General features: G+C 38.4%; 3 protein-coding genes across 7 annotated transcripts in view; all 3 read right to left on the reverse strand.

The window, feature by feature from the left end:
- rassf3 (Ras association domain family member 3) overlaps positions 1-10,256 on the reverse strand; it is a 58,922-nt gene extending 48,666 nt beyond the window's left edge. Inside the window, exons 1-2 of the mRNA XM_068306759.1 lie at positions 9,714-10,256; positions 755-864 (exon numbers count right to left, since the gene is read on the reverse strand). Coding sequence (XP_068162860.1) covers positions 755-864; positions 9,714-10,239 — 636 coding nt within the window. The 5' untranslated portion in view covers positions 10,240-10,256. The remainder of the gene's footprint in view (positions 1-754; positions 865-9,713) is intronic.
- A 975-nt stretch (positions 10,257-11,231) lies between these two features.
- LOC137589281 (apoptosis facilitator Bcl-2-like protein 14) lies at positions 11,232-15,254 on the reverse strand. Of its 2 annotated transcripts, none has more exons than XM_068306913.1 (7): positions 15,100-15,254; positions 13,293-13,683; positions 12,925-13,050; positions 12,655-12,728; positions 12,294-12,455; positions 12,109-12,222; positions 11,232-12,023 (listed from the first exon to the last, which is right to left on the reverse strand). In XM_068306913.1, the coding sequence occupies exons 2-7, from the start codon at positions 13,672-13,674 to the stop codon at positions 11,982-11,984; spliced, it is 900 nt and encodes a 299-aa protein (XP_068163014.1). In that variant the 5' UTR covers positions 13,675-13,683; positions 15,100-15,254; the 3' UTR covers positions 11,232-11,981. The 2 variants fall into 2 exon arrangements, with proteins under 2 accessions (XP_068163014.1, XP_068163013.1); XM_068306912.1 differs by having other exon boundaries at positions 12,925-13,053.
- Positions 15,255-17,346: 2,092 nt separating this feature from the next.
- Positions 17,347-24,558, reverse strand: part of dgki (diacylglycerol kinase, iota) — a 64,092-nt gene continuing 56,880 nt past the window's right edge. For all 4 annotated transcript variants that reach the window (XM_068306722.1, XM_068306721.1, XM_068306720.1 and 1 more), the window contains 4 exons: positions 23,784-23,904; positions 23,059-23,095; positions 22,592-22,691; positions 17,347-21,985 (listed from right to left, as the gene is read on the reverse strand). In XM_068306722.1, the coding sequence (XP_068162823.1) occupies positions 21,875-21,985; positions 22,592-22,691; positions 23,059-23,095; positions 23,784-23,904 (369 nt within the window). In that variant the 3' untranslated portion in view covers positions 17,347-21,874. The remainder of the gene's footprint in view (positions 21,986-22,591; positions 22,692-23,058; positions 23,096-23,783; positions 23,905-24,558) is intronic.

Raw genomic sequence — 24,558 nt, forward strand, 5'->3', positions numbered from 1 at the left:
TCAAACATCATAAGACACTTAAGTTGTAAAACTTCCATTATAGTATCAGAACCGACGTCACTAATGCAGAGAGGAATGCTTTGAAGAAACTATAAACTGTAGTTATGAAAGGACTCAGTCTGGACTGGAATGTAAATGAATGCATTTGATTTGGACTCATTCTGACAAAACTTGTTCTCGTTTCCTGTTCCTCCCCTCTTTGTTTTCAAACCAAAATTTAGAAAGACAGTTCTTTTTCTTCTTGTTTCCTTTTTAGAGCTAAAGTTAAGTTAGTGAAAAGCTATTTCACTATTAGTTAAGTAGTGTACTGGTTGTTTACTCCTCACATCTTCCTTTTCATTTACACCTTTCACTCTGTCTTAGATTTTTCTCCTGTCCAATGAGATATCAGCTTTTCTCATCTGATCACATTCATCCAATAGCACAACAACATACTTTCAATGTTAGCCAATCATCTTTCTACCATGATTCTCTCTCTTGTACTTCTCGTTCATTCATGCTGCTCTTATGATTGTCCTCCACCTCAGTCATCAGAGTCTGGACTCCAGTGGGGATAATACTAGTGCTGATCCAGACAGAATAATTATCATCACCCTCACCTTCAACATCACCTGCTGCTAAAAACAGTTACCTACATCACTTCCTGCTCATGATTTGGGTCAAGATTGTGCACATTGTGCCTGAAACAACCCTAGTGCTTCCAACAATATTGAAATTAACATTTACTGGAACACGGTGTAGAATTCACACTCACATGAAATGGTGTGTTGTTGTTGAGGTGGTCCTGACAGACTGGTGGAGACACGGGATGACAGTCCAGTGACACCCGGTCCCGACACGCTGCGTGACAGGTGTATTTACAACCTGCAGAGGAATCAAACACATGGACAGCTTCAGTAATGTGATTTTATAAAAGGATTCCAAGTCAGGAAATTTCTGATCTTTAATCAAGGTGAGGTACATGCGGGTGTGTCCATTCACTGTATGGTCTTAACGTATATGCAAATAATCTGATATCAAGCTCCACTTTGCAAATGAAACACAACCACAGGAGGATGGAAAATCTACGAGAAATATAAAGGGGGTAAATTAAACTTCAGTTGTTATTTGATAAAAGACAAAATCTTCTCGTTGATGTGTGAGTTTTCTCAAAAACACCTAATGTGATGTGATAACCGTGTGTTGTTGTGGTGTTCACATTTAAACGCCACAGACTTTAGAGCTTTTACCGACAGCATTAGAGAGTTTGTTAGTGATGATGTTATTCAAATGTAATTAGCATTAAAACTGAAAAACATAATTGTACAAAAAAGAAACATATAGGTATTTAGATTTTTTTTTGGGGGGGGGGGGGTGAAGTTTGCTGGAGGTCTAGAAATGTGAAATATAAGATCTGCATATGGGGTGGATCTGGCAAAAATGTAAACTTCTGTATATGTTGGTTATTTTTGCAAGGCTAGCACTTCATTTCCAGCACAGACAGGTATTCCATTGAGGTTTGGACTCTTTATGGTTACCTGTCTGTAGCTGCAGCCTAGGGTCCTCCAGAATTCAAGTGTTATGAGATAAACATGAGGTTTAGAGCAATGAAAGATTCAAACAATCCACAGAAAGTTACCTGTGATGATTGATTAGTCTGCAGTTATTATCAATCCAAACTGCAAAATATCTGTAAGTCTGTAAATTTGAGGATTTATTGTTTTTCTCTGTGTCAATATGGATTGACAAACATCATAACACAATCATAAAGCAAACAGGATGGAGACTGTTGCTGAGATTTTGTAATTTTATCGTTTATCAACTAGAATAAAGAAAAACTTGAAAGAAGAAAAGGTAACACAGCTCCAAACCCCCGAGCTTTCAACTCTGGCCACAATCCAGCAAAACCATTAAGTTTTGAAGCTTTTTACACTACTTATCAAGAATCCAATATGACAGTACCTCCCATTCCCACAAGCCATGCTAAGTTGCTAACAGCTCAAAGTGCATCTGTGTGTTCCCATGATCCTACCTGGTGAACTCTTTTTCACGTGCTGTCCGACTTTATCCGACAGTTTGCACATGGCTGCTCCCATCTCCCATCTTCATCACACGCTCACACAACTCAACATCCTCAGTGAGACCGATGACACGTCATCACAACATCCACACACACACACACACACGGAGGAGTTATTAATGCACATTCAGCACCGACACACACACCCACTGTCACCCACTGTCGTTTTCATCCTCATAGTCAGTCTGTATCAGAGCTCAGAGGCTGATTTGCGTTGCCACTGTTCTCCCGGCTGGCCTGTCTGTGTGTTGTTGTGCTGAGTGGGTGATTTAACAGTCAAATGGATGCCACAGTGTGATGGACACACACACACACACACACACACACACACACACACACACACACACACACACACACACACACACACACACACACACACACACACACACACACACACACACACACACACACACACACACACACACACACACAGAGGAGTGAGGACCAAGCACTGCTGACTCAGTCACACTCTCTTTTTCCTCTCATCTCTTACACAGTGTTATGACTCTCTCTCTCTCTGTGTGTGTGTGTGTGTGTGTGTGCGCGCGTGCGTGCGTGTGTGTGTGTGCGTGTGTGTGTGTTTTTCCGGCTGCCATCCATCCGCTAACGCTTCCATTCCCCTCAATCCCTTTGACAAAGAACTTGATCTGCAGAGGAAGAACTGACAATGCCTTCACATTCCTCCATTAACAGCGACGTCTATCCATCCCATAATACACAACACATATATTCATTCACACATATAATCACACATCTGATCTAGAAAATATCTCAGCTTGTCTTTTTGGTATGCCAGTGGACACAGATCTAGCACATCATTGGTCACTTGAGGTTGTGGTTCATTCAGCTCAGCAACGTTCTCCTCTCTGACTTCCTGCTCTTCTGTTTGGCCCCGCCCTGATTATCTCACCTCACCTTTCAGTTGTTTTGGACCACATCCCTTGGACTTATGATTACCTGTCAACCAAAACTGATCACAGTAAAAGGTTTCATGATGTTGATGATGATGATGAAGATAATGACTCCCCTTGGCATTGGTGGTCCCATGCCGTTACATCTAAACACAAGGTTGATTTCACTGGTTTTCAATCATGCCAACAACTATTAGGTGGACTGTTAAGACATTGTGGGCAAATACTCATGTTCCCCATACTCATATTAGCTCCTATAGACTTTCATGGTCCTCTTAACAGTTTCTTCCCCCAAACCATGGAAATCCTTGACTCCATAACTACATGCTAAAAATGCTGCTCATTATTCACAGATAAGGAATCCTACTGATTGTACTGAAAACCTGAAGTTCCACCTAAAAGCACAAGTAATAAAGTATAAAAATATAAAGTGACTTTTTTAAACAGTATTTTTATTTTTCCTCCCTTCTATTGTCTTCTCTCTAACTTTATAACTGGACTCAATCAGCCAGAGGACGGACACACACACACACACACACACACACACACACACACACACACACACACACACACACACACACACACACACACACACACACACACACACACACAAACAAAATTTTTCATGCTTTTAAAGGAAGGAAGGAAGAGGAAGACTTATGGTCTCCAAGTCTCTAAATATCAAACATCCTATTAAATAAAAATACTTAACTTTAAAATAATGAATAAGTAACAACAACATGACATATGAATTAAATCTTTTATTTGTGTAAAATTCCAGAATTCTATTTTAAAAAAAACTGAGATTTATGTGAAAAAGTGCAAATTGATGTTACATTTTTGTTGTTTTTTTAAATAAAAAAATGATGAAACCATAGAAATACCTTGTAGACACCTGAACTATGTCTTTAGTTAATGTGCTTTTCTCTTGATTTAAATTCATAACTTGTTTAGTATGGAAACCATCTAGAATGTAACTCATTTGTTGACGACAGTTGTGAACATTTTACGACTATTTTATAACTATAGTAGGTGGATGCTGGAGTCACTGGTCGCTAAGCAGCTCAAAATCAATGAAAGTATACAACAAACCAGGTAAACCAGTCAGTTAAACCAATCAAATTCCACTGGGTTAATCAGGATTGATCACTCACTATTGATTCCTGCCTCCTTCTGCAGGGTTCTGACATGTACGTCTGTGTAAATCACCACACAGAGGGCTCTTACTGTGAAAGCTGGCAGGCCCTCATATCAGAGGTCAAAGGTCAGAAACCACAGATTGATCAGACTCAACAGCTTTTCCTCCCCAGTGTGAGTCGTCTCTTCACACCGACTCTCTAATCAGGTCTGTGGTGCAGAGAGAAGCACAGGAAGCCTCCAGATCTTCTGACACTAACGTTCACCTCATCTAGAACACACAAGTCTGATCACTGTCCATGTTCAGTTTAGGATGTATTAACCTTTAACCATATCTCCATCCAGCCATCCATCTACCTGCAGAGGTCAGAGGTCAACAAGAGCTGAAGCACAGGGTCGGAGAAGACAGTGATCAACTCTCACATGGTGAAAAAATGTTGGCTGGTGTCTGATGATACGGGTAAAGAGTTTGTGACAGAGCTGAAGTTGTGATTTGGTGCTATATTACTGATTATTATGTTGAATTGTACATCAATGTTCAAGTATGGTATTGGTTTAAAATACGTAAAGACATGTTGTGATGAGTAGAGCTGATCATATGTAAATGGTCAGAGGACAGGTGTGTGTGTGTGTGTGTGTGTGTGTGTGTGTGTGCGTGCGTGCGTGTTTGTGTGTGTGTATGGGGACAGGTGTTTGCTAAATACAACGGCCATCTGTTCTTTTCTATTCTCTTCATCTCCTTCTGAATGTTTGGACACCTGATCAGGTGTTTTTATCATGATATCGAAATTGAGCTGGGAAGAAGAAAAACTAATATCATATTTCTACAACACACACACAAACACACACAAACACACACACACACACACACACACACACACACACACACACACACACACACACACACACACACACACACACACACACACACACCTGTGCATATAATGGTCATGGCTGACACCGGAGATAAACTGATCAACTTTTCTTTCAATTAAGATCATTTTTATTTTATTTTTATCTTATGTGATTTTTATTTTGATTTATAAATAATTTGCAAATAAATGCTAACTTGTTTTTCACTTATGTGAAAAAGTATTTTGTTTCTACATATAAATTTTTTTCATGTGAGAGAGAAAGACAAGATTAAAACTCACCAGAGTTCCTACACAACAGGATGACCTCCAGTCTTCCAGAGCGTCTCATCACTTTTGGAAAGCAGTAGAAAAATCCAGACAATCTCCTCAAAGTTTTGCCAAAGTTTTTGGCGAAGCCCATTTCTCACACACTGTGAGCCACAAACATACACACACACACACACACACACACACACACACACACACACACACACACACACACACACACACACGCACTCACACACAGACTGAATCCAGATGCTGCTTTAAATCCAAAAAGAACCTGATGTCGATGGAAACACAGGACGGAATCATCCTTCTGTCCCAACAGTGATCCGACCGCTCATGTCTGCGCTGGATCCAGCCCTCCCACATACTGACACCCCCCCCCACCCCCTTTGTGTTTGTATACACAAGTGTGTGTGTGTGTGTGTGTGTGTGTGTGTGCGTGCGTGTGCGCGTGCGTGTCAGCTGCCATCCCTTGTTTGTTCAGTCTCAGTGACAGTTTGCCTCTGTGACACACACACACACACACACACACACACACACACACACACACACACACACACACATACACACACACACACACACACACACACACACACACACACACACACACACACACACACACACACACACACACACACACACACACAAGATGAAGGCAGGGTCAGTATTTTGCACTGTGGTTCAAAATGAGCCTCCATCCTCCATCAGAGGTGACACCACATTGTGAAACTCTCTGTCCCTGCTTTCACCAACATGAGCAATATTTGTGTTACTGATGTTTTTTTTTTCTATTCCACCCTAATAGTTTTAAGTCAAAAGAAAATTTTAAAAATCCAGATACACCTAATGATGAGGAGGAGCCATTCACTGGTGCTGTCATGTTTTAACATGATGATTTGGTGGTAGCAGGAAGCTGGAGAACGCAGAGAGAACCCGCACAGACACAGGGCGAACACACAAACTCCACACAGAAAGACCCCAGGTGGAATTGAACCAAGGACCTTCTTGCTGTGAGGTAACGGCGCTACCTACTGTGCCACCCACCAGTGAATATTTTCCTGTTCTACTCAGTAAAATGAACAGTAACAGATGGCAGCCAGTCCGCAGCTGCTTGCATCAGTACCACAGAGCTTTAAGAGACACATCCAGGACTAACAAACACACACACAGCATCTGGTGCAACACTAAACCCAAGCAGACAAAGACTTCCTGATCTCTGTAGGAGGTTTGTGTTACTTCATCTAAATGAGACAAGAGACAAAGGACGAGAGAGTGACAGCGAGAGAGTGGAGTGGAGCTGACCCTATCCAGTCTCAAGTGGCCCACTTGGATAAAAACACAGGTTGTTTTATTTATTAATTGTGTCTCTATTTCTCTCTCTCTCTCTCTCTGACTGAAAGAGGCCGTAACAGAAAAATATGATTCTCAAAAGATTTAAAAAAAATTCCTGCAGACACAAAAAGTTCGAGGGCAAAAGTAGGAACATTTTTTCCTGACATGTTTCTGGATAGTGTCAGCTTTTATATGAAACGTAAAACAAGAAGTGGTGAACCAGTTTTTACAGACCAAGAGTTTTATAGATTGAAAAAACTAAGGAAAATAGAAAAAGACATGATTGTAGAAGAGTTGATTGTGGAGAACGGATAATTGCTATTTTTCTTAATTTTGTTTTTATTTAGTTTGATAAATGTTAAAAGGTTGGATGCTTCTTTATTCAGAAATCGTTCAGAAAATGCACAGTATTATTGAAAACCCTGTTTACGTGAATCTCTTTTGGATTTTGTGTCAATGTAATTATTTTGTAATTTGACTTTTATGAATAAACATGATTTTAAAAATCAAGTCTATCTCTCTCTCTCTCTCTATATATATATATATATATATATATATATATATATATATACACACATACATGCATACATATATATACATATATATATATATACACATACATACATATATTGTATGTGTATGTGTGTATGCTATTTCCAAATGTAAATACACACACACACATACATATACAGTACATATACATATATTCAAATCTTAGTTCTGTAATGAGTACTGTACATTTAAACTGGTAAGATGATGCTATACTGCTAATAGAATAATGACAACATCATCATCAAGACCAGTTCTGTGTGATTCTCTCTTCCACATCTCCATTAGCGGCTTAATGAATGAGTGTTATTGTTGTTTGTATCCATGACTTAGCAGAAAACAGAAAGCAATCCGGATGCTTGTGAGACAGCAGTGCCAATAACTTCACCACTGAAACACAGCGGAGTGTCCAGTTCCACTTCACCAAGGATTTGAAAGCAAAGTACAGGCGCTTAACATCCTGCAACCTAAGGAGACCATTGCAAAACACAAAGGAAGACGCACACGAGCAGGCATGAATTCTACAACACAATACAATACAGGAGGTGTAGACGCAGACAGAGGCTGTAGCAACGACCTCTGCTGAGTGTAATTCTGACCGGCAGGAAACAAGAGTCAACTAAATGAAAATGACGAATATCTGGAAATGCATCAAAACAGGTTATGGTTTCTGATACGGTCTAGATTGTTTGACTTTTTTTCTTTTTAAAGTAGTGATTATAGGAGGAAGTACAAAACACAATGAGAATGGCAGTCTGTAGTTTTGTCGCTCCACAAAGTTTCATTGTGTTTAGAAACTGCTTTTTCGACAATAAATAAGTCCTGTAAATATGATTAACTTTAAAAGCTGAGTTATTTTTCTATTGCAGTAAAACACTGACAGGAAACATGATACTGCACACACAATGAGTACTTCTACTTTCATTTTACTTGCAGCACTTCAAGGAGATGAAGGCAGGTATTTCACCGGTAGTATTTTGCAGTGTGACATTAGGACTGTACTTAGAAGTAAATGATTACTTCTACTAACAAATCCTGCATTGGCTGAATCATCCTGCAGAATAAGAAATTAATTTTTAAAAGGAACAAGTGTACAAAGCTGCAACTGCTGCCATTGCTCAACTGATTAATAAGTGACTGTGTGCTAATAAGTTAGCTCCAGAAGACATTTAGGCAGATGTGTCTCTACCTTATATTTTAAATAAAATATGTTTGGCCCTTTTGGGAGGTTTGACATCCTTCAGACTTCAGCAGACTTCCTGAGAGGCCATCCATTGTGGAAATGGCTTTTAAATGCGCTGACACACTTATGAACACACACAGATAACACAGTGCATGAGGGTCAAACTGACCGGAGCCACAGCGCTCATTGTGCCACTCTGTTATCTGGACACATAATGAGGTTAGAAGACTCATTGGACGAAGGCAAAAGTAGAAGACTGTTTGCATCTGCATCAGCATTGATTTAGCGTTCTCAACTACACATATACAAATATACATATGTAAATATATATATATATATATGGCATATACAGTATTTGTATGTCTGGTTTTCTTTGGTCAAAAACACTAAATGTATACATGTATGTATGAGTATCTTTGCAATCTACACTGAACAAACTGGAATCTGATGTTTACTAGTGTAAATGCTTTCACCTGTGGAGAGAATGTTAATGTGTCAACATGATTCCACAAAAACCACTGACCTGTTAACATGAAACTTTGTGGTGAGCTGTGTCATGCAGGCCAACCCGACAGACGAGACAGCAGTTGGATGAGATTTGTGCACGCCAAAGTTTTATTTTGAAAAAAAATTATATTTCTGCTCATTTTGTCCTTTTCTATTTATGATAATATACAGATAAAATATTAAAATCTATCGCTGAAGCAGCAGAACACTAAAGTTTACTGCTCCGTTATTTATTTATTTATGTATTTATTTATTTCATTTTATTTTACATATAGTAATAATAACCGAAGGGAAATTAGTAATGAATAAAGGAGAACTCGTGTTCTCCTTTATGTGGACAATTACAAGTGGATAAATCAAGCATAATGAAGCAAATGGAAGAAAACGGAGCTGGGATTCTCATTTTTTTGCTCTCAAGACTGACACTGAATCATGACAGGCATTTACACAAGGAAGAGAATCCTTGTATTGTGTTTCTGCTGTTTGTCTGGACGGAGGAACGACCATTGGTTTGTACTCCAGCAGACACTGAGGCTTGTCTCCTTGTATCTTTAAACCTGTCTGTCTGCATACTGACTGCATTCCTGTGCAGCGCCCCGCCTATTACAGTACATACTATCAATTAGACACTAACAGTAAAACATGTTCCACACTGTGTGATAATGTCTTTCAAATGATTTAACCTCAATATCCATGTGAATGGAAAGTAAAAAAGCTCTCTGGTTACTTTGAGCTGAAATAAAACTTAAAACCCAGTTAGATTCTCTTTCTGTCTGACATGTGGTGCTATTTTTTGAAGACAAACTGTCTTTGATGACGTGTGAACCTCTGAAGGGGTTCCCTCCTATCAATCCTCAACACACACACCCCTCATCCATCACCCACACACTCACCTGTACAGGTGAGACCTTGATGGAGGATGTAATGGCAGCACACATCACACCAGGTGCTCTCGCCTCCAGACTCAAAGGTGTGTCCCTCTCCAGACTCCTCCGCTACCCTGGGATCCTTCTCTCCGGGGGTGAAGATGGTCCTCACGTCTGGGGGTCTGAATCCCTTCTTCCTGCTCCGCAGTGCCCCCCCGCCGTGACCTTCCACCCCATTCAAAACTGCTTCGGGCTCGTCGTCTCTCTTCTCTTTCACCTCCGACTGTCCTCTCTCGCTCCAAGCCGCCTCCAGGCTCTCCAGACTGGCGGGTTGAGGCGACAGGTGCCGACGCACAACTCTCGCCACCGCCGCCCCCTTGTTGGCTTTGGAGACCCGCATCTTTGCGTTTGGCGGCGGCCACGTACCTTCCGGTGGCTCGTCGAGTGCGCCGGGGGATCTGTGGATGTGGACGGCCCGCACGGCTAACTGGGAGTCATCCGTGACCGGGAGCCTGGGGACGTATTTCCGACCCTGGTGCACCACGTTAAACATTACGCACGCTGTTCATCGCTCCCTCCGTCCAGATAAACGCATATGCTTCAACAGGTGACAGCCTGGTAGGACGTCATTGTTGTGGGTGACGACACAACCACGGGAAACGAGACGCGTGTTTGTTGTCGGCGAGCAGGTTGCGGCGGTCCGAGGTGCGGGGGAACGGGTTGGGTCTCATTTCACCGGAGAGCTGAGCGCGCTCCCCGATGCGTTCAGGGGAGTTCAACACTCCGAACTCCTCTGAGAAAAACACAAAATTAATTTTTATGTGATTGTTGGAAAGCTTGATCATTTTGTAGACTTGATTTAAAAAATTTATCAATCAAATAAAATTGCCTTCTTTTGTTCGGCTCGCATGATATGCATTATAAATGTAGTTTTTATTGCCCTTATCAAATTACCCGGTGCGTTTCTTCCTGTAAATTTTACATTTGGGTGTATTTAGTTGCATTATGTGCCATTGTAACTAAAACTGATACATCAATGTGTTATAATGTCTGTTGTGGAAATACAAATAATAATTTTGAATACGTGGAGTTCTCAGATCTTTGTTCTAGAAAGGAACGCCAGCCAAACTTTAGAAAGTTTAGAAAAACGAAAATGCAAATATTCTTTGATTAGGAAATATTTTTTGTGGAAGTTACTTTTGCTATCCCGAATACTTTAATAATTGGTCCTTTTTTTTGTTCGGTAATGATTACACCCATTACAAGCGTATGTAAAAAATTTTTTTACTTGTTTTGGATTGGCCTGTTGTATCCTTCGCTCCAAAACACCGAAGTATTTCATCTCAAATTTGTGATAAAATCAAAGTTCTGTTAGGGTTCATTACATACATGTTTGCTCAAAAATAATATCTCAAAATGTTTTAATAAAAACGTGAAATTTCTATAAATCTGAGTCGACAAACTGTGCTTGAGTCTCCCTTTCACCATAGGGTGGCGCTGTTTCCCTTTCAGTCAGTGAGGTAAAGAATAAGGGACGAGTTCACATTCATAAAGCCTTTAATTTCTATTTAGAAATGCATTCTACAAAGAAAGAAAACAAACATTTGGCTGATCGTTATTACAAAATTCCACACATACAGTAAATATACTTGAAATCTTTGCAGCTTATTTTTTGTCATTTATTCAAACTGACACAGTATACGAGTTGACTTTAATGTGATTATTTTCAAAAATAAAAATGAAGAAAAAAACACTCAGAAAAGTCGGACAAAAAACATTCACTGGTTCTTGAGAAAAAGTGCATCTGCTGATTTTTTTTTTTTGTATTAAAGAAAGTACAGCAGAAAATGTGGTTTTTAAATTTCACAGTTACCCTGCAACTCCCTGAAAAGCAAGAAAACCAAGCAATGACATTAATTAAAAACATTTAAATTACATAAATTTCATAACTAGTACTGTATTACAAACAGCAATTTCCTTTGGTTTTTGGTTTTCTAAGACTTTGGCAGATCAGTAAAACACAAATAACACAATCACTAATGGAAAAAAGACATATTAACATGCATTGATATTTTCCTAATGCATATCCGGATTGGATTCCCTGTCCTGGATTATAGCCATTGTGAGCACCACGACTGTCATGCACACTTCAGAGGTGTTGATAGTGGGTAGCTAAAGCTCTGGCCTATAAATCAACCTGAAGGACCTGATTGATCTGCTTTGGCAGCTCTTAAAGGCATCGGCAGGTTTCACTGAATTCCTGCAGAAGAAAATATACTGGAAAACCTCTTGTCATCACTGCACTTCATCCTCATCATCCCTGGACAAGGCTTGTTCCTGCAACAGAAAACATTAAAGTGAAAAAGCTCACTAAGAAAACAGTTTTTCAAAATAAGGACGTGAACACAGTGTGTCTGCATACATATCCGCCTTGCAGGTGGGCCCAGGATGAATAATGAACCTGCAGATATCTGGCTCCGTGGTCCAGCATTCTGCTCATGGGCAGAGTGTCCAGTGCAGACAGACGACTGGTAACCTGCCAGGAAGACACTTATTCAGGAAGGAGGCAAGCAGACATTTAAAGGTAACTGGCTCATCTGAACTCACCTCACAGGCCACAGCAATCTGGGTTTGGGGTGGTGCTTGTGGCCCGAGAGCATTGGGTTCGGATGTCCTGAGGCCCATTCTCGTCAGAAGGGTTTTCATAACCGTTTCAAAAAAACTGTAGTTCCAGAAAAGCTCTTTAGCGATGCCAGCCTTCTTCAGCTCCTTGTGAAGGCAAACACGCTGAGATTAGTGAGTTGTTTTTATCTTAGATCAGGAATAAAAACTGAAATGGAGTTCAAGAACAGAGTAGATATCAGGCAAAGAGACTGTTTTAGATGGCTGATAAATACATGATCCAACAGGCTGAAGACAGGAAATGATTTCTGCAGGAGTTGGAGTCAGAGGAGCCATTATTTCCTACCTCCTCATTCAGTTTGTCTCCAGCCTCCCTCAGCAGCAGGGCAATCACTTTCTCCACAGCATCCTCGGAACAGTCTTTACAAACCAAGACGTATAAACAAATGAACAAACATCCCTCTACTTATATGTTCATCTACCTGTCTATTTAGATGACACAAATATCTTTATCATTTAGAGAGTTTGCTAAACCGGACTTGATCCATTCATCTTAACAATGAATGCTTTAGGTGAAGAACATACAAACTGGATTGTGTAGGAAGATAAAGCTCACCATCTTTCGAATCTGACTGTAGTTCTGGAGGAGTGAACGGGATTTCATCAGCGATCTCCGTTAAATAATTCACCATGTTTTCCACCTCATCTTCTTCATGGAATGAGTCTGAAGAATCTGCAGCGACTTCTTCAATGGACAGAAAATGTGTCCCATTTTTAATCAAATTGACATACAGTATTATCGCTCCTGTTTTTCAAGAAGTTTTCTGCCTTTTTTGTCGTACATGACACTAAAGGTAGTATTTTACTGGAACAAACTACAGGTATGTTTTTCACTAACATGTTTCAGACCAAACGATAGTTCTGATTATTCAATAGGAGTTACAAAAACTGTTATCCTACAGGAAACTACATGCTAACACTCACCAACAAGACACCGATTCTGGACACTGGACATTGCAGGAGATTGAGGGGCCATCTCATTTTTTACTTGAGGTTTGACACAGGACATCAAGCCAGACAGACCCTTAGCTCTAGTCTTTTTCTTTTTTTTTGTCACTTTCACTTTGACTGGAGACAGTCCCTTTGAAATTGTGTCAGCATTTAGCGTAACTGGGATGTCCCCTATAGGAGAACCTTTGTCCTTTTTCGGCGTTCTCCTCTTTGAATACGTCATAATCAATCTGAGCTCCATCGTGCCCGCCATGCTGTCCGAGTAAGAGGTAGTTTTAGGGTCACAGTTCCATCTGGTGGGGATGTTGTGATGGTTGGAGGAGGAGTCATGGATTTCCATGTGACTATTTGCCATGCTGATTTCCTGCAAATTAAAACCAAATTAAAAGGAATTACTGAAAAAAATTACTGAAGGGATCAATTAAAATGGTTTGTAACATTTTAAGGCATGATTTTGAGGATTAACATGTTCTCGCAATGACTTGCTGCTCCAAAGATGTATGGGTACATTAAATCATTATCCTGCAATACAAATCAGATAGTGGAAAAGACTGTTGTTCAAATTTAAGAAAAACAACAACAAAGAAAAAAATGCAAGGGATTTATTTTTTGTTGCGGAAAATTTAAACACATTTGACCTTACATTCTTCATATTATTATTATTATTATAATTAGGACTTATAACTCAAAAAGATTTCATTACTGATTAACCAATTAATCTTTTTTGTTGTTTTTGGTTTGTTTGTATCCAAAAACAATTAATTAATGACATCAAATAAACAAAATTGATCAAATGAAATGCAACGCTTTACTCTTTCAATCAAAATAATCAAGTTAGAAGCAAAACACAATTTGTTTCCCACTGCTTATAGAAAAAACATAATAACACAATATTAAAGTAGCTATAAAATAATTTTAATTCATAAATCCCAAATAAAATGTAGTAGTTCCAGTCTTGGCTTATATTTCATACTTGTTTGCAAGGATAATCAGTGATAATTTTTACCTCTATAATTAAATGAATGTTTTGTATCAGTAAAAAGTGTGTGTTCTTTTCTACGGCTTCCAGTTTTTCAGCCATGAGGTGTACGACTTTAAACCTCTATAACTCGTTTGAGGAAATTTAGCCTGGTTGTAGACAGGAAAACAAAACAAAAAAGATTTTTGCTGAGTTGACGTTGCGTTGCGTTCACTTGTATACACCCTCACCGCTAGATCAACACCGCCCTCTGGCGGTGACATTAAGAAATACATGCGTCATGTTACGAATGGATCAAAAACCAACAACCTACTGTCCTAACACACCTGACACAAACACGACAGGCTTTCCACAGTAACGTTACTAACTGCTCCCGACATGTTTCAATGGTAACAGATAACAACAAAGTTGTTTTAAGGTAACTTAACTAACTACTAATGGTCGAGTATGTTGTGTACCAAACTAGACAGGAACTAGTCTTGTACTGTAATTGTAGACTTCAGTTTCAAAGGCCGTCACCGTTAGGAATAATATTATAAATGCTACCTGTTCAACACGCCGTCTCCGACAGAAACACAAAAAATTACCAAAAACATTAGTTTAGCTGTAGTTTTCTGTTCTGCGTCTGACCTCCAAAGCTCTGCTTAAAGGTTTCGTTTCGACATGAAGAATTTCGATGGTTAAACTCAGCTAATGTTAATAATAAGGCAGGTCGCCTTATGCAGAAAGGCAAAATATTAATGTAAAAACATTTACAGTATTATAGAGAAATAATCAAAACATAGCATGAGTAGTACTTACAGTTAAGACTATTTAAAAGACAATATCCACTCGACCGCAGGTCTCTGTATCGTTGGGTTAAACTTTCCTGACTTCCTCCCGGGTGTTTGTGTTGTATTTATGGATTTAGCGCGTCACGCGTCTGAGAAGAGGTTACGTCCTTGCGCATGCGCATTACGTAGGAGGGTCAAGGGTCGTTTGAGCGCTTCTCTGAACAAAAAATAAAAAATGTGAATATACCGTTTTTTTTATTCAGCGTTAAATAAACTAAAACGTCGTTTTAGTGTTTTGTAATTTGTTTCCTTAGATATTAATTTATCATTCAAACCAAAGATCAAAACTGAAAGTGAAAATGAAAAGTACATAGTGAAACAGCAAAAAGGGATTTATTCTAAAATAATAGGGTTATGGTGAATATAAACTACTTACAGTCTCACACACATCGTTCTTGTGGTCTCAGATGTAAATGCATTTTATTTTCATGAATATTTGAATGTAGTGATAGTTTAAATAGTAAAAAAAAAACCTACAAAAGTCAAATCAGACTAATTGGCACCCATCATGTATTAGAACAAGAGGCGCCTCTGCGTTTGCCTCTCTGTCCATTGTGTCTGTATTTACCAGCGGTGGGTTGACTTGTTTAATTTATGCATCAAATATCACAGGCTATAAGGTGTTGAAGTTTGAGCCTGCAATGGAACTGTAGGTTTAGTTTGTTCTCGAATGATGTAGGATGGTTTTGATTGGGGATTCCCTTCTATGTCTTATGCAACACTAAAACATTGTTTTGTGACACACGGGGAGTTCCACATGGTTGGATGGATTTTCATTTAATGCCTTCTCAAACTTCAAGCCACGTTTGAGACTTGACAGCCACAGTTTAGCATAAAAATTTGTTCCTGACATTAGAAACAGTAAATTAAAAAACCAGCCTTATTCATGGCTAATTTTATAGCAGCTCTGGAGCATTCAATGAGGTTATGTAATTGAGATGTTGTTTCTGTGATTGTGAGGCTTTTATAAAGGGAACTATAAATTATTTGATAAAGTGGCGGCTCCCATTGTCTTCAAAATTATCACAAAAAAATATTACAATAAGCAACTGTAATTCCTTGTCACTTAAATCTGAGGAGGATTGTGTGATGCCATCAAAAACTACAAATAAGCTGCTGCTTGGACTGGGTCACGTGATTACTTTGCACAGGCATGTTGTCCCTCAGGGAAATTCCCAGCTGACCGGTGGGGTTTGTGTTTGTCTTCACAGCTGCCTGATGAGTCCCTCAGTCTTCTGTGAAATTCAGGGTCATTTTTTTGTACTTCTTCTCCAGTTATAGGGACACATCATATCCTGTCACAAGAAGTGAATATAATGCACAGGAGGTAGACATGACCCTGTCTCGACCCTGGAATGATAATTTACAGAAAATTAGTCGATATGCTGGATTGTTTCTGGGACACTGACCAAACGTACATCAGCAATTTTAGTTCATCATGTCCATTTTTTTAAATTGTCAGTTGAAAACTCTAATTCTTTGATAGCATGTTCTTCAATGAATACAATGATACAATGACTAAAATATACACCTATATTATACCTAATGCAAACGTTGAGATGATAACAATTAACATGATGGTAGAAGTTATAGTTGTGTAACAAAGCAGCAGAAAGCTCACGATAGCATACTTTTGTTTGAATGTTTTTTCAGAAGTGGAGAAAGTGAATGTTGTAGATCAGCTGCTGCAGTCGTCCAGATAGGCTAAACTCCAAAACTGTAAATTTACATAATTCAATCTCATTGGTTTAGAGATCATTTGGTGTTACTTTCATAGACAGTTGCCTATGACAGCATGCAAGTTCCTTTGTGCTATATAACATGATTACTGATTAACATTTTTCTCACAAATATGATGTTTCTAAGCAATCACAAATGTATATTTGCTCGCAAGTTATCCTTTTTTTAAAAACCTGTTTCTTTTAATTTTTTGTGGAAGCTGTTAGACTCTTTTAAACATTTTAAACTTGCGGTGTCTAACACAGATAACTTAAATTTAAGCACATTTGTGTTCAGAATTGAAGATAAAACAAGCCTGAACAGTGCTTAAGATGATTTTTTTTTTCCATCTGAAGGTTTGGATTTACAGAGTTTGAGGTATTAAAATATGACTTCATTATGAGAACATTTTGTTTTGTTCCAGAAAGAGGAAGTTCAGTAACTTCATGAATTTACCACCAACTGTTATATAAGGAAATGAGGTCAGAGGCAGTGGTACAGCATCACAACTTCTTTTAACAAATTAATAAAATAAAATGACAAACTTCAAGTAATCATCAGCAGAAAAATAAGAAATACAAAAGCAAAATGAAAAAAGTAACATATTCAATCTAAATAAGAAATCATTTCAAACTATAATAATTAAATAATTTAAACAACAATAATGCCATTTTTTATGCCAAGACCAGAAAATAATTCCAAGGAGGTAAGAAAATGCCATGCATAGCCATTGCTGATGAGACACAATTTAACACAAGTTTTCCACTCTATAGACCGATAAGAAGTGTCATTTGGATTGGGCCACATCATAGAAAATACTGAAAGATTTTCATTAAATTTCATCCCGCCATTCACAGGAAGGTCACAGTGTGGGACGCTGCCATCGTAGAAGTCCTACATGAGAAAAATTAGAAAAAAAACTCCAAAAACACAGGAAAATCACATCTAACAGGCTTGATGTGGATTTTACTTCAAGTGCAGCCGAGCACCTTCATGATGTGAAGAAAAGCGTTAATGCTTGTGGGGAAATACCTATACTAACAAAATATTAGGAAAATAAAATATATGAGGGAAATATCTTCGTCTTTATTTCAAAGCCTCTGAATTCTAAATGGAAAACGTCTTTGTAATTTTGAATTTATTCTGTTTATGAAAAAATATCAAATTTATAATTTAGTAAATGTATCAATTGTAAGCCATATAGACTTGTTTCAGCTCATTTATTATTTCTGTTTCATTTCATTTCATGCACTTTATTTTCCAAGAAGGTTTTTGGTGATCTGGCATATGTATTACGCGTGTTGTATATTACCTCTGTAACAAAAGTGTTTAGGAAAAAGAAGACAAAAGCATTACATTTTATATCAGGACACCTGAAAAACAATTTGGGGCAGCAGTACTGGCAGTTCTCTAAACGGGTGAAAGAAAAGCCACAAAGCAGGAACTCGTGTCTACAATGTCGAGTCATCGTTTTATATCACCAGCGATAAAATAAAACAAGCTATCAGAAGACACCAAGCATTTGTTGACTACATGCTGAAACTACATGTGAATGCAATTGGGCTACTCCAGCAGCTGGACAATAAATTTAATGTTCCTGTAGCTTCTACGATGGCAACGTCCCATTCTTTAAAACATTTCAGTGTCATCCACAAATACTTTATAAAGCAGGTCCTACTTTATATTTTAATTTATTTTATATTAGGTCGTATCAAAAGAGGTTGTTTAAAAGTTCTATCCAGCGACTTACATGCACACAAAGAAAAACAAAGTAACAAGACAATCATAGACCCAACCAGCACTGAAGTAAAATTGCACATTCGATACTCCTTGGTGCTAAATGGTCGACTGTTAAAAACATTAATGTAATGTAAACAATTAAGAGAGAAATGCAGAAAGACGTCTTCTATTCATATTGCATTGAATATGGCTCAGATTTTTTTTTTTCTTCTTGGATAAATGCTGCAAACACACGCACATACATACACACTCAGATATGTGTTATACACATGAAACACACAGTGTCTTTACACAACACACACTGTAGTTCTGTACATACAGCGCAGCCATCAGAGCCCGGCTTGTTTCTTTTTTGTTGTACTGATCTCTTTTTATTTATGATATGGGTACTTCATCACACTGGCTGTAGGTGAGAGGCTTGTCGGGTCAGACGTACCAGAAACACACTGTGCCGAGGTGAAAGTTTACTTTTCTGTTTGTGTGACGGCAGATGGATAGTCAAAACTGATCGGCTCCATTAACCGAGTATTCAACAATGGCTGCACAAGAACTTCTAGGTGTTTTCCTTAATACTGATGCTTTCTAAATGACCTGGTACACACAGTGATATGATGGATCAAATATTTTTGGATTACATGTTAATGAAAAAAACTATGGAAGCAACATTTTAATTTAAGTCTCAGAAAGGAAACTTTCCAGTTGACTGTAAATTCTGTAACAATTTTCAATATTGATTTATATGACAATTCATAGATTAATCAATGTTTGGTCTATAACACAGAAGTTAAAATGATTAAATGCTTAAAATACAAGTATGTTTAATTTGCAAGCATGAAGCACTATGAAACCCTACAAATACTACATTTTGAGAGGCTGAAAGACAAAGACGAATTATCTACCGATGAATTGATCTCACTGAACTCTGTTTGTGTGATATGACTGAGCAACAATTCAATATCATGTTTATTATATTTCTGCTTCCTGCTGTTTTCTATGGAGGTGTATTACTGTCCTACCAGAAAAAGAGAAACACATCAAAACAGAGAACAATGTTTTTTTACACAATATAACAGGAACAATGAACCCATCGTGTTTTAATGTCATGCCAGTCCTTTTGTTTAGTCAATTAGGAGTTAAAAAAATCTACATTGTGTTTGTAAGTAGTCTATGATGTATTTCTTAGCTGCTGGTTGCTGTTGTCTTAATATTGTTTGTATTCCACAGCATGTGATTGTGGTCTTTAAGCCCTTTTAAAGTCATTTCTCTGAGTCATTCAGAGGAAGCTGCAATTAAAATCTAAAAGTTGTAAAAATTTAATAAGTATTTAATTTTACATACAACTGACTTGTGTCATGTAATGAATGCATTTTGTCATTATATGTGACATTTGTCATTTAACATGTACTGGTTAATAAACAAAAATTATAAAAATTTTATTCAGAGAAATATTCCAGAAGGATGACATTAAGACTACTTCTCTTTTGAACTATGAAAACAGACAATAAATTAGCACGACATCAGCTGTTTATGGTTAAACCCCTGATACTCACAAGTTACATATGGCATTAAATAATATTAACAGGAGGCTAAGTCAGATTTTTAAAAGAGCAAAAAAGAAAAGAAAAAAACCCAAAAGGTTGCTTTCAGTTTTAGATTCTTTTGATTATTTTTTTAAACCTGACATGGTTTGGTTTATAGGTCTGAAAATTAAAACCAGAGTTTTCATGTTCACCAACCAAATGCTGTTCAAACATTATATGATAATGATCACATGTGATAAAGTGGCGGCTATTAAATATTTTGGCTTGTGACACAATAAAACTATAATCAATAATCACTGGAAGCAGTTGGAGCAAACAATCTTTTCTGAAGAACTGAATCAAATCCAAGTTCTGAAAAGTTAAGGTCTCACGTTTTTCACACGAAAAAGGCAACATGTTTAAAGATGGAGAAATACCGCACTGTAAAATATAAATTTATATCCTTAAGCATTCTGTTTGAGATCTGTTTTGGGGAATAACTTTTCCTGAAGGACCAGATTATCTTCACTTCGTCTCCTAATGCTTGTGATTTGGAGGACATTACGTGATCGTCCGTGTTCGATATCTGATTGTCTACAAGATTTTTTTTTTCCAAAAGAATTTTTTTTGTCACTGGATGTTGATAAAATTTGGTGTCGGGTTGGAGTCTGGGACACTTTCTTCAACAATACTGCAATAAATAATAGGAAATCAACATAAAAACACCCATGATGTTCCACCACTGGAAGGATATCTAGATTGTAATCCAGTCTGGGAGGTTAAAACACACACTGGAGTGGGTAACAAATAACAGGTTTCAGTGTGGTAACAGGGAGCAGTAGACAATACTGACACCAATACTGTATGTAGCTGAGACGATGATAAACACACAAATCTAAATGCAAATAGGCTGTCAGGTTAAAATGCACTGTATGCTAGAAATTGTAGATTTAATTGCGTAAAAAAGTATTTTCAAATGAACAACTCTTCAGTTTGATCTTTGCTTTTTTAAATCATTGTTAACACACTGGTGATAAACAGCAAGTACAGGAATATGTTTTTCAGCTGCTGTGTTTAAGTGACAGTATGATTAATTTCTATTTTTATTTTGTAACTCTAGCTTAAAAAGCTGGTTTCTTCTTCTTCACAACATTCCTTCCATGCGTGCTTGATGTCAGACAGCTGACGAGAGATTTGCCATCTTTATAATATAAAGCTGACCCACTAATAAAGAAATCCGTTTAGGGGATTCATGGGATGTGGCTCATGGGTGTCGACGGAAAGAGATATGACACTACATCAGTGCAATGTCTTTGGCACACAGGCTTTATGGGGTAAACATATGAGCCTTTAGTATTTCCATGTTATACTGATTATTTAACACTTCTTTCACAAAATATAAACTGTGAACAAAATAAACTCGCTTCCACAAGTTCTGTTCAATCACCAGTGAACTCCATGACGGCTGCTCAAAGTGCACTTGCATTCTGAACTGGTTGTAGTCCTACAATCAATCACTCAGTTGATCAATCAATCAGCACAACCAAATAAATAGAATATGAATAAATAAATACAAATAAATAATTGACCACTGAATTCTCCACTGCAGTGCCGCTGTGAGCTGAAGCAGTTCACTCCTCTTGTTCGTTTGCAGACGCCGGAGATCAATCCAGACTTTTCTGTCACGGTTTCGATCGACTACAAGAGTCCAGAGAAGCAGAGCAAGAGTGTGTGAGTGTATGTACGTGAGTGTTTTTGTGGGCCTCAGACAGCCGTCTCCAAGTCTTCGTGGCTGGCAGAAGATGTGTGATGTTGGGCGCTCAGGTAGGTGGCAAGTTCGGAGTCTCCCTCTGCTTGGTCAGCTGGCGTCTTCCCCTGGCATGCACACACAGACACAGACACAGACAGACACACAGACACACAGACACACACACACACAGACACACACACACACACACACACACACACACACACACACACACACACACACACACTTTTAATCAAGGAGTTTTAATTGTAAAGTAATTGAGTAAGACAAAAAATATAATCTTGAAATATAAATAAAGCATTCACTAGCTAATATGGTGTCATGATCTTAGCTGAAACCCCTGCTCTCATCACACATAACTACACCTTTTAAATTTGGATAGGAGCCATTACTGAGCACAAGTCAAGAAGACTACATCTATAAGAAGAAATATGTCAATGAAATGGATGATTCTGATTAATGTTAGACATAAAATCGGTGGTTTCTGATTTTGGGTGAGGTTTGGATTGAAGCTCCATATTGGATGAGCTGCAGTGAACCAAAAATATTCCTGCACCTGCCCACAGCCGGCCGGGATCCGGAGAGGTCAGTCCTGTAGATCATTTACAAGTCACGCTGGTGCACTGATATGACTCAGCTTGTTCGTAGTGTGTGTGTGTGTGTGTGTGTGTGTGTGTGTGTGTGTGTGTGTGTGTGTGTGTACGTGCATTTACCTGGAAGTTGGTCTTCTCGAGTGACGCTCCGGCCTCGACCAATAATCTACACACAGCATGCTGCTTCTCTGACGCTGCTTTGTGCAATGCAGTGTCTCCTCTATTCAAACACAGACACACACACACACACACACACACACACACACACACACACACACACACACACACACACACACACACACACACACACACACACACACACACACACACACACACACACACACACACACACACACACACACATTTCCTGGTGAACAGATAAGCAAAGAGAATATGCAGAACGTGTCCCCATCTTAACTTTACTGTGGTTAAAATCTAGTGAAGATCGCTAGACGCTGGCCTCCATGGAGGAACCAGAGAGCAGATTAAAGAAAATTATTGTTCTTACAATTAACCTTATATTCATTTCTACCTAAAACCCATGGAGATTCCTTTAGAATAAACAAAATCAAGAGTACCCAACATACTTCTCTCTGTCTGTCAAATCCAGGAGCACCTTAGAGCCTGAAGAGAAAGACAAAGGAAACATGCGGTGTTATGCTGAGACACCATGGTGATTGAAGAAAGTACTTTCCGCAGTACCAACAGTTTGCAATTACACTCCTAGAAATGATCCTATCTCACCAGTAATGCTGTTTTTATTACATCCCACTTCAAAGCGGTGATGTATTGTAATTGTCAGTGTTCGTGTGTTCGTCGGTCCGTCCGTTAGTATGTCCACCAAATATCTTTGCAACAGTTGCAGACAGAAAGATGAAACAAAAAGCACGTTACTCGGGCGGCAAAGGGGATGAAAATGAGATGATGACCTTGAGAAAACTGGGTCAAGGTCAAATTTCAACTTTTGCACACTCAGGAACTGGATAAGATATAGGCCAGAAGGCCAGTGTGAGTAAAACCATAGCTCAAAGCTAGTGCTTTGATCAATGACAGTAGGTCAGAGCACTAGCTTTGATCTTTGATCTATGCACGTCAGGGTAAAATTTTGAATTCAGGTTGTTGTGGGATGTTGCAGTCTGTGACTGCCTTGTTGCACATGTTGTCATTATTGTCAAAACCATGTACCTGCATTACCCACAATGCAACTCAACCACTGGTTTTCAACACTTGACTTGTGAGGAGGAGTCTTTCTCTTCTGATGATGCAAAACACACATCCTTCGAGGATCATTTCACATTATGCTCGTCCTCACCCTGTTGGAGTATGTAGCTGACCAGCTCCGTGTGTCCGTTCTGGGCAGCTATATGCAAAGCTGAACAACCTCCAGAGTCTCTGACCAACAAGCTGACGCCTCGACGCACACATTCTGACAGCTGCAGACATCGTCAATAACAGAAACCAGGATTATTTTACTTTAAAAAGGAGAGGCATCTTTCTAGGCTTCTGACATTTTTAGATGAAACACCGCTATTTTTTCAATTTGCAGTTTGCAATAATGACAATCTCTGTTGTGCAGTAGAAACGTTTAAATATACAGTAGAATTAAACAAATAGTAAGAAGTTGGTGTGAATAACTAAACATCGTAAATACTTTGTATATTAAACATAGTTGACAATTATTCTTACAATCTTTGCAGCACTGCAGCGAGATAAAAGGCCTTTGACACTAAATTAAAGAACAGAAATTGAAGCACATTCTGGTTTTTCTCCAGCAACACTGACAGGCTTCATGTCTTAATTTTAATATCGTCAGAGTTGCTTTGTAAATTGTGAAATGAAGCGAAAACACTTGAAACTTCCTTCCAGTAAAGTTCTCATATTCCACAGTCTTTTAAGGAATTGACTGTATGAGTCATTCTTCTTTCTTCAAGGGTTGGTTAGAAAAAAAAGCTGAAACACTTTAAAGATGTCATGATGGTGAGATTTAAACTACTATATGTTTGGTTGAAACTATCCCAGTGGAGCACAATACAGTACTTACAAACTGGTCACACTGGTTTTAACTACATGATTCTGAAATTATTCTG

Source organism: Antennarius striatus, chromosome 22, assembly GCF_040054535.1.
Source record: "Antennarius striatus isolate MH-2024 chromosome 22, ASM4005453v1, whole genome shotgun sequence".
NCBI classification, from domain to species: Eukaryota; Metazoa; Chordata; class Actinopteri; order Lophiiformes; family Antennariidae; genus Antennarius; species Antennarius striatus.